Source organism: Acanthisitta chloris, unplaced genomic scaffold, assembly GCF_000695815.1.
Source record: "Acanthisitta chloris isolate BGI_N310 unplaced genomic scaffold, ASM69581v1 scaffold24113, whole genome shotgun sequence".
In the NCBI taxonomy this organism is placed as follows: Eukaryota; Metazoa; Chordata; class Aves; order Passeriformes; family Acanthisittidae; genus Acanthisitta; species Acanthisitta chloris.
In genome coordinates, this window is record NW_008664587.1 from 7,105 (window position 1) to 18,637 (window position 11,533).

Below are 11,533 nucleotides of genomic sequence, written 5' to 3' on the forward strand. Positions count from 1 at the left end.
CAAGACTAGAGGTACAAGGCAAAATCAGTTTCAATTGACTGAACACTCAGAGGTACTGTCATGAAATGCCCCTGTTTGGTAAGCCCCAGCAATCCTGTGATTTGGCCAGGCTGTTGGTGTTTGTTTGTTTGTTATTCCAGTCCAGAGTGCCTCATGGGAATCCTCCGAGGAAGCAATCTAGTAGCCTGTTTCTCCCTTCCACTGCAAGCTGTAGAGAGACCATTGGTCTGTTTGGAATTTAGCATTTGTAGTATACAGATGAGCCTTTGGGAATCTAAAAATATGTCACAAAGTTTTCTTTTTCCATCTTTATTTTACATTAAATTGTAAGAGTTTGGGGGGTTTTGAAGGTAAGCCTAGGACTAGCCTTTCTCTTAAATGACCATTAAAAGTTTTAACACACTCCTTGGTGTGCTTCCTGTGGACATTATTGAAAAAAATCCTACAGGTGGGTATTATTTGTAGAGTTGTTCTTTGATATATGTCAGATATTTTGCTTTTCAAAATATGCTGTGTGGATATACTTTGCAAAGTAGAAGTATCAAATTCAGTGTAAAAGCCACTTAGAACACAAATTCCTAACCGTGCATCGGATTTACAAACTAAATTCAATGCTGGACATTTTGTTTTGGTTCCTTTTATGGTATTTTGATTTTGTTGGGGGGGGGGTTGGTGGTTTTTTTTGATCAGGTTTTGTGGTGTTGGGGTTTTTTTTTAATAATAAGACTGTAGAATCAATTACTTATTTTTCTGTTTGAGTTTCAGGAGTAGATTGAAGAAAACATGGCCAATCAACGGGATTACATTAGCAGACCTATTTGCAATGGAATTTCTGTTCCTGAAAATAAAATCAGTTCCTTAGTGGCTGAAGGTCATGGACAACAAATTCTAAAAGTACTACAAAAGTTCAGAGAACAAAATATATTTTTTGACTTTAAAATTATTGTGAAAGATGAAATAATTCCCTGTCATCGTTGTGTACTGGCAGCATGCAGTGATTTTTTCAGGTAAACCTAATTTTAGCATCAGTTTGCAGAAAATAGATTTCAGGTTCTCTGGGAGGGAGGGAAGGAATAGAATGACCAAAGTAAAAATTAAAAAATAAATTATCACAACTTACATATGTCTGCAGAGTTTTGAGTAAAGCATCATTTTAAAGATACGACAAATATATCTATTGTATTTCCAAAGTACCATGAGGACTCCACGATTTTGAGATTCAGACAGGAGTCAATACTCTGAAATACAAGTTTCAAACTGTAAGTGTGTGGTTCTGCTGCGAGGTAGAACTGACACAAGTTGTGTATCTGAGGTACCTGTTGCCTGTATCTGTGCTTGAAGGTCTGCAAGGGTATTGTTTGGCTTTGTATATGACAGTTTATGTATTTTGACACATTTATGTTGTGAAACATAACAGGTTGATTACAAATACATCTTGCATTGATCAATTTTGGATAAATTGTGCATGGTTTTGGAATGAGACTGGATTTTATTTGTCTAAGATGAGTGGTCAGTATAGTGGAGATTGCCTTCAAGGTATTTAAACAGATACAGTTTTTCTAAACAATAGACTTCAGCCTTTAAGCATAGAATGGATCTGTGATCTTCCTTCTGGTGCTTAAAGCCATGTATTCTTAAGGGACAGCCAGATCAGTCACATGCAGGATATTAATTTATGAAGAACCTTGCTAACCTTTTTAGTAGTAGGGCTCAAACTTTTAATTCCACACTGAAAGTCTGTTTCCAAATACACTCAAAGCTAAGACTCTCTAACAATGAAAAAAAAAAAGGGCTCCTGGAAATGGGTTAATGACCTTGACTTGGTTGCCCCTACATAGGTGACAGGTGTTATTTTCAAATGGCCTGGAGTATCCCATGGTCTCTGGCAGTCTGCTATATATGACAGAAGATAAAGGCTTAGATGTATTCTCAGAATTACCGAAAAAAACCCAAGAAGTATAGATGAAATAAGCTATTTCTCCACTGTAGCAGCAGATTTGTTTTTTTTTCTCTGACACACAGAACTACTTGCTTTTATGTCTTTACTGCTTGACAGCACTGAGATGCTCTGGTAGAAAGAAATATTAGGATGAAATAGCCTCCAGTAATTTCTAGAACTGAAGTTAAGCACATATGGGTCCATATAACATATGGGTCCTTTTCATTACCTACAGGGTTTTCAGATTAAAATTTGCCAGGAAAGGTCTCTCCCTGCTTCTAATAGTTGATAACAGCAGCTATCAAATTCATAAATTGTCCTGGAATGCAAGGCTCATTTTTTAGCTTCAAGGAATAAAAAGTACCTAAGTCCACATTTTAAAATGGAAAACCTTTTATCTTTCTTGGTCCTTGGACTTCTCTTAGTTTCATTGTATAAATTGAAGATTCAGCAACATTTTGATCCATACTTGTTAGCTTTCAGAGTTAAAGCCTTTGCCTAGATTGCTCTCCTACTACTGGTGTTGTTCAGTTGGTTTTTCACTCTGTATTTCTATCACAGCTCTTGGGTTAAAGAGGTAAGGATTCTAAGGGTCATCATTTAGTATGCAAAGAGGTCTTTGGGATAGAAGTGTCTTACTGTAATTTTAGGCTCTCATTCAGGAAGTCAGGCAAGTTCCTGCTTTACTGGATGTTCACTTCCCAAAAAGTATGCTGTGCACAGTTTTGGTTTTTTTACCTCTTTGGCTTCAGAAAAGGATGGGATTTTAAAAGTCTCATACTATATACAGATTTTAATTGTATAATTGAATGATGATATAATACTTTTTAAAATGTGATCTATGATATATTAATAATCCAGATTCTATACTTAGCATTTGATGATTTACCTAAGTCTTCCTCCACTGTCAAATTCAGAAGCAAATTCAGATTGTTGTCCCAGCCTGATGCTTAGGCTCTGGGAGGGTAGGGCAAGGGATGTCACAGCACTACTCTGTTGCCAGCACTTACTGGCTTGAAAAACTTTAATTGTATTATCCTGCCATGTTAAACTGTGTGAAATAGTTAAATGTTACTACATATTTATAATAAAGTAGTTAGAATTGTAATAAAATTTCCACAAATCTACTGGTCAATAGTTCATTCCACAATTTCAAGCATCATCTTTGTGTTCAGTCACAGTCTACTTTCTGCAATTTCATTGTGTCATGCAATCATATGTCAGCCTCATTTTTTTCTGGCATTGGCCTATACTAATACATCTCTCTGTCAACTCTAAAGCAAGAATTAAGTTCCCTCACCTACTTTTACTTCTGAGGAATGCAGCCATCATCCATCCTGCCATTTGCTCAGCCTGCAATTTGGAAGGCTTTTTTTCCACTTAACTATGTATTCCTCCACAGTGCATGACCTAAATCATGGGGCTTTTCTTCTACATATTTTTTAAAAATCAGCCTTTCTTTCCTGAGGTGTTGAAACTGATGCTGTCCTGAACCATTTCACATTTTCTCTGACATTGACCTCATTGCTGTCTGTGAAAATCCATATACAAAACACAGGTGCTGCTATCAGTTTTTTAAGCCATCACTTTGAATGTCTTCTTATCACCACTCCTTTTTTTTCTTCAAATATAGCAAGTAAATGCATTGTTCTTTCTTATAAGACCTTCCATATTTCAGATGTATTTTAGACCAGCCCACCTTATTATATGTCCCAACTGTCTTCTTCCTCTCACATCAGTGTCCTCTGCTGTTTGCTAAATCTTTAATTTGTGTGTATATCTTTATATTTTATTCACAGAGCCATGTTTGAAGTTAATATGAAAGAACGAGATGATGGCAATGTTACTATTAGTAATCTATCACCCAAGGCAGTGAAAGCTTTTCTTGATTACGCTTACACAGGAAAAACAGAGATAACAAATGATAATGTGGAAATGCTCTTTCAACTATCTTCATTTCTTCAAGTTTCACTCCTTTCCAAAGCTTGCAGTGACTTTCTAATAAAAAGTATTGATCTTGTGAATTGCTTACAGTTGCTTTCTCTCTCAGAAAGCTATGGGTCCGTCCGCTTATTTGATCATGCACTAGATTTTGTACAGCACCACTTTTCATTGCTGCTCAGATCAAGTGATTTTTTGGAGATGAATTTTGAGATACTACAAAAATGTCTCGAGGCTGATGAACTCAATGTTCCTGAGGAAGAATCAGTGTTGAAAGCTGTCCTTCAATGGACCAAACACAACTTAGAAACACGGCAGAAATACCTGCCTAATTTGATTAAAAAAGTGAGACTACACCAGTTACCTGAAAAGACTTTGCAGGACTTTCTGCATTCTGAAGAACACTTAATTAAGAGTGCTAATTGCTCAGTAATAATCAACGATGCAGTTCAAAGTGTGCAAAACTTTAGTGGACTGTTTCCAGATGCACGTCCTTCAACAACAGAAAAATATATATTTGTTCATAAAACTGATGAAGATGGAGAAAACAGACATACATTCTGCTACAACATCAAAACAGATACATGGAAAGAACTACCACATACGCACATGGTTGACCTGCCAGGGTCCAGTTTATCTAGCTATGGAGAAAAAATATTTATAACTGGAGGATGCAAGGGGAATTGTTACAGGACTGTCAGGCTTCATATTGCTACCGTTTCATGACTGACCAAACCTGGTGCTACTGTCCCGTCCGCAATGAATTTTCCATAGTGTCAGCTATGAAAAGACCAAGGACAATGCACACATCTGTTGTAACCTTAAATCAGCTCTTTGTAATAGGTGGAAAGACCAGAGGAGCTCAAGAAACCCGAAGTCTTTTGGATGTAGAATCCTATAATCCTCTTTCCAAAGACTGGAAATCTGTAAGCCAATTTGGTGCTACTGTCCCGTCCGCAATGAATTTTCCATAGTGTCAGCTATGAAAAGACCAAGGACAATGCACACATCTGTTGTAACCTTAAATCAGCTCTTTGTAATAGGTGGAAAGACCAGAGGAGCTCAAGAAACCCGAAGTCTTTTGGATGTAGAATCCTATAATCCTCTTTCCAAAGACTGGAAATCTGTAAGCCAATTACCAAGAGGTATATACTATCCAGAAGCAAGTGCATGTCAGAATATAATTTACGTCCTTGGCTCAGAAGTAGAGATTACTGATGCCTTTAATCCATCTCTTGACTGTTTCTTTAAGTATAACGCTATGACTGATCAGTGGTCTGAGCTTGTAGCAGAATTTGGGCAGTTTTTCCATGCAACTCTAATCAAAGCTGTTCCAGTTAATTGTACATTGTATATATGTGATCTCTCCACCTACAAGGTCTACAGTTTTTGCCCAGAAACCTGTGTTTGGAAAGGGGAAGGATCTTTTGAATGTGCTGGCTTTAATGCAGGGGCAGTTGGGACAGAAGACAAAATTTATATACTGGGTGGTGATTATGCTCCAGAAGAAATCACAGATGAAGTTCAAGTCTACCATAGTAGTAGGTCTGAATGGGAAGAAGTTTCACCAATGCCAAGAGCCTTAACTGAGTTTTATTGTCAGGTCATTCAGTTCAATAAATACAGGGACCCCTGGTCACCTGTACTGACAATTTGCTCGGGAGAATTTTGAAACTCCTGAGTCAGAAGAATATTTAAATGCACAAGTTTTAGAACAGATTTTTAAGTATTAATTTACAGATGGAGAAATATGTACTTCTTTGTTTAAATCTTCAGTTTAAATTGTATGCTGTAGAATTGCTTTTGGAAGAGTCCATTAAAATGTCATTCATGGTAGTCATTATACAGAAAGCATTATTTAATTTTATATACAAGTCTTCTTTGTAATTATATTACTTTTCAAAAAAGAATAGTCATGAGAAATTAATTGTGTAATACGTGCCATTATTTCTGTAATAGTCACAGTTGTCCCAGTAGACAAATTGCTGAGTGAGAAAACTGACTGTGACACTGTTTTCCCTATGTAACTGAAGTTTAAAAGAAATCTAATTAGTGTTGGTTTATTTAGATTTTGTATATTCATAAACCTGTAAGAGGAATTCACTGTCAGTTTTATCTTATCAGAATGACCTTAGCAAGGGCAAGAGCCAAAGTGACCTTCACAGCATTAAAACCAGGTATCTAACTTGAAGAGACTGATGATTCCTATCATCCTACTTTAGCTCTTCAGTTTTACCACTTTTTCTCCATCCCTGTGCCTTAGTAGTAGCTTTATTTTCTGTTTCCATCCCATTACCTGTGGCAAGATAAGTGTTGATAACATACTGCAGGGTGGGTAAGATTTTACAGGATGGATGATTCATGTGATATTTTTGCTTCAGTCATGCTGTTAACTAAAGAAAAAAAAACACTTCAGGATGTTTTGTAACAGAAGTCTTCCATCTCTGAAGTCTCCAGTGCTACCTACTAAGCAGTCACTGGGCTGCTTACAGCAGCAAGCTGTAACATATTTTAGTTGTTGCTTGGGGTAACTATGGGAAAAGTTTGTATCTTGTCATCCATCAAATACAAAGTTACAAAAAAACACCCCCATGTTAAAAGTCAAAGTAAATAGTATTCCTGAGGTGAAAAAATCTTCTGTAGTGGTTTAAATGAATTAAAACACTTTATGTTTTACTTCATGGTAACTTTAAGTGTTTAAATATTAGTAAACACTATGCAATATATTGCTTGATAAACTTTGAGTAGTCATCTATTATAATGTTAAAATTGTAATGGACTTTTAGTATTAGTCTAGGCATACATTGTGATGTAAGTTTGATCTCATGTGTACAGAGTGGGTCCTCTGTCTGACAGAAAGACACTGAAATTAGCTTGGTTTCATAAATTCATTTGCCATCTTCTACAGCCTGAGCATTTCCTTTCTTACCAGCTATTTGAAGAAGACATTGAGAGCCCTTATGTTCCGTATAAGTATCATGTGAGCAGTAAGGTTGTCTCATTCCAGACAGAATGGTTCTAAACATCTAAGCACATCTTTTCCAAAGAGTTTAAAAATGAGTAACATTTAGTGAGGCATCTGAAACACCTTTCATATGACTTGAGACAACCATGATTAAGTTCATGATCACATTACTACTGCATGTACTTTTTGGAAAAGTCAAGCTAAATATTAATGCTTAAAGCTTAATGTTGCTTAGCAACATACTTCTGTTTTGAACAGTAAACAATGGAAAGCTCTGATTCTGTGATTGATTCTATAATTTGTTATCCAATACCTTTATAAATTTAGATAACATTCATCATAACTCTTTTCATAAGTATGTAAATTAAAATTCTGCACATTTGGAGAACATATTAATAGAGCAAACCCCTCCCACTCAATTATTTATTTGTATTAAGGTGTGAGTTCTATAAAAGTAAATAGCTTGTTACAGTATTTCAGGCAACTTCCATGTTTATTTTGCTTTTTGCATAGTAAGTCTCCAAATCATATTATAACTGCACTTAGCTAGGTAACCTTTACAATCACCTTACTGAAATGCAAGTATTTTTATATTGGAACACACCTACTTTTTGTTAGTGCAAAGCAAATGTATTGAGTAGTATTGAGTAGAGAGAGGAAGAATACTATTCCTGCTTACTGAAACACTAAGAGAAAACTTAGACACATAGGAGAACAGTAGTTTTAGTATTAAGAAAGCTATTCAGGGTAGCATAGAGACTTCATTAACCATTAATTATTGCAACTTGTCGCATTGTCAGAATACAATGCCCAGTTCTCCATTGCTTGTGTTTTGTGTTGTTTTTATAACTGAGTAGTATGAGTATGCAATTTATGCAATGAGAAAAGTAACATTCCCATAGTACATGGGTATAAATAGCTATGCAAATTGGAAGAGACTAGAGAGTTGCAAGGGTTTTTTAATTGCCACTGTCATGGCCAAATTGCTGGATCACAATAAACAACGAGTGAGTCAGTAATTCAGGTGATGCTTTTTCCCCTAAGTTTTCCTTACAGCAAATTTTTGGCAGTCTTTTATCCAGCTACTTGCTATATGTATAAAACTCTGGCATGTGACATCAGGCAGAGCAATGATGTATGTGATAAATTAGCATAGATTGTGAAAACTGAATGAAGCTTAATTGGAAAAATAGACCTGCTTTCATATTCTACGCTACACTTGCACAGGAGCTCATGTCAGTTCCCAGCTTGACAAATCATTCATGGATTTCAAATGGAGTTGAGCTCTCTAACTCAGTGATCAGGAAATAATGTAGTAGTGTCAGTTACTTCATAGCATTTCTTACAGAAAAGTTACTGTGAAGTAGTACTGATTTTCCTCACTTAGGCAGGTAAGCCCATGCTACAGCTCTCACAGAAAGAAAAAAGGTCATTTGCCACAATTTCCCATACAAAGTGTTAAATCTGGTAGCAGAATTGAATGCAGGAGAAGTTGCGTTAAAAGTCATGGTTAAAAACAAGGCTTTATGACAGAATTAAGGGCATATGTTCCAAACCCAGTGATTAATTGCTAAAGATGTAAGAAATTGCAGTGAAGTCAGCTACACAGAAGCAGATGAATTACTTGCACAAGTTACTGTCGTAGGTCTGGATCAAATAGATTTTTCATTCTACTTTACGCAGCTATTATGCAATTAAGGAAAAGTCACAAAATTAGTGAAAGCGAGTTTTTCTATAGCTTTTCTGACTCTTCAAAAGTCACAGTACTTTATGAAAAAATACTTTCCTCTAAAAATAGTTGACAACTAGATTAACGATTACCTATGTTCTCACTGAAGTAGAGTAAGATGTTTAAACCATACAAATTGCATGTAAAGTTATAATTACTATTTGCACTTAAACGATGTAACCAAAACATTTCTAATAGTATTCTATTTTATATCACAGAACACATTATAAGCATGAGCAGTATAATGTACATGAAGATAATATATATTGTATGTGGGATTTTAATATCCAGTGATGATTATATTGGATAATTTCCAAAGAATGCTAGCAAAACATTATGGCACTTTGGTAATGTTATCATACTGGTTTAGTTGTTATAATAAATGTCCATTATTCAGGTCTTTATATTGATTATGTTTGCACAGGCCTGATTATTGTTATTATTATCTATGTACTAATTAATTTGTTTTCTATATCCTAACAATTCATTTGTAGTAAGTCAGTTTACTGCTGTTAAAAATTCATTCTGTTCACAAAATGGAGTAGATTTACCAGCTCAGATTTATCGATGGTATTACTCCATGAAGCAAACTGTTTACCTCCTCTGGTTAGTATTGGGTAGTAGGCAAGTTGTAGGCTGTAGAATGTGCTGACTGCAGTTCATAATGTGGAGTCTATTGACAGAGGTTTCTGTCTGTAGGTGACCAACAGGAGGCAGCATAAGATCTAGTTTAATTAAAACAGACTGAAAGCTGATATATTTGACAATATTTATAGCTGAACATTATGCTCAATTTACTTTTCTTTTTCCTTTTAACATCCAATAAAGCATAGAGATCAGTAACATTTTGCTGCTGCCTGGGCTCTGCTGATATGTGGAAAGTATGATACTACATGTTTGCCAAGATGTTCATTCACTTGTGAAATAAAGCACTGAGCAACTGAATCCTTCTCAGCTCTGATTTTTTCTTCAGTGAGTTTCAAAGTACAGAGAATCTATAATGGTTCTAATGCAGTTAACTCCCTTTTTCTTTCTTTTTTCTTTTTTTTTTTCAACTGGAGAACATTTTGAATGTTAGATTATAACCAAGAATGCAGTTGGCATACATGAAAACTGCACTTTTGTAGGTATCCTTGGACCTTGTATATTCTTTGCATATTGAATTGCTGTTCCCATGATAATTTCAATTTAGCCTGTTGAAAAGTTCTAAGTTTACAATTTTAAAATACTTATTTAAATTGGTATCTTTTTTTTTATTAGATCCATCTAGCTCTGACTGATATACAGGTTTTTTTAAACAATGGAAGTATTGCAAATGATTAGGTATTTATTTTTACTGAAATGGACTTCCATATTACTAGAAGTGGCTTTACATAAAAGGACATACAAGCTACTTGGTCTAAAATTCATGTGCAAAGGGTGCAGAAAAGGTATCAATACAAAGTGAGAGAGCCCTGTGTTGTCTGTGTTCTTCCAAAACTTAAAATTCTGTAACCCTCTGTATAGATAAAATAGATTGACAGCAATAAAAATTCACCTCCCAACACTCCAAGGCTTTTGCCCCACAGATAGCACAAGCCATTTGGAGGCATGTGCAAAGTGTTCCAACAGTGTTTACAATGTTGGAAGCGTATGGACAATGAAGGTATTAATGGACCAAATTAGAGTGGTCTAGTTGTGTATCCCTGTGCACAATCAGAAGAAATCTGTGTACGTGGATTTTACAGATCCAGGGAATTCACCATGGCCTTGAAGAGTTTGAAATAGACCATATAGTGGGGCTTACTGTCATCAAAAGGAACGAAGAACCTGGATTTAATGAGTAAAATACACATAAATTACACATACATTCAAGAAAGTTCACATGAGTGAAGGCGGTCCAAGGATTTTTGGTAGTCTATACCAAGATTTTTCACCAGTGATCATAGCTTTTCTAATAGTGGAGTAAGAATAGAGGATGAAAGTAGAGCAATTTTAGAATTATGTACACAGCTACTCTAGGAAACCATATGCTTCCTAGTTAAAATTATTCTAATGGAGGCTAATCCTGTTTGGTGGGTTTTGTGCTTCACAATAAGAGAGGTATAATTGGGACTAATTATTTTTGCAGACTGGCAGAGGTTCAAACTATTAATGTCTTCCACTTTCCATCATTTTTCCACCTGCTTGCACCTGAATCTAGTTTGAACTAGCCTGCAAAATCTTTAGGGCACACTTGAATCTTATTTCTGAGCACTGTCAAAGTACTGGTAATAATGCACATGGAAACCTAATTCATACATAGGCCTCAGAAATATCCCTGTAAAATATATTGCCAGTATTGTAGCACAGTCTTGCTACCCTATTCCTTACCATTTTCCTTTTTAACTTATGATGACTTTCAGTGCACAATGGGCAAGTATGGCAGCAAAACTATCAGTGCTTGTAAGCAAACTGATAAATTAATATCCTTTCCATGTTTAGTTTCTGTTGAGTATATTCAGGAAGTTCACTACTGGAGTTGTTGACTGGAAAATACTGTTCTGAAGGAGATTTGTAGTTTCATCACAGTTACAATCACCTGAAGCTGTGCTAATCACATAACCTGTCTGTCCAGTGAAAACCTTTAAGCCTATATATGCATGACAGCACAGAACTTGGACCTGAAAGGACTGAGCAAGTAATTGTTAACGAATATGCAAAATAATACAGGCGTGCACCAGGTTAGGCATTCCAGAGGCAGCAAAGTGCAGGACCGAAGTGGCGCCCTGAGCCAGCACAGAGGTGACGTTACCACGGCAACGGGATGCGGCCCAGGGGGCAAGGACCAGGCACCGAGCCCCAAAACAAGCGTTTTGTGTGCATATTCACTCGCATTAACGACACGGTGACTTACATACACGATTGACAAAGGTAATTTTATTTTTTAATCACAGCGCGTGCAGCAGGCTCCCCGCCCGTTCCCCGCGGCGGGCGGGCC

The 11,533-nt window shown here is 36.1% G+C and overlaps 1 protein-coding gene across 1 annotated transcript; it reads left to right on the forward strand.

The window, feature by feature from the left end:
- The first annotated feature begins 757 nt into the window (after positions 1–757).
- KBTBD3 (kelch repeat and BTB (POZ) domain containing 3) lies at positions 758–5,782 on the forward strand. The gene is made up of 3 exons (XM_009071431.1): positions 758–1,007; positions 3,739–4,597; positions 4,812–5,782. The coding sequence occupies exons 1-3, from the start codon at positions 784–786 to the stop codon at positions 5,550–5,552; spliced, it is 1,824 nt and encodes a 607-aa protein (XP_009069679.1). The 5' UTR covers positions 758–783; the 3' UTR covers positions 5,553–5,782.
- Positions 5,783–11,533: the final 5,751 nt, after the last annotated feature.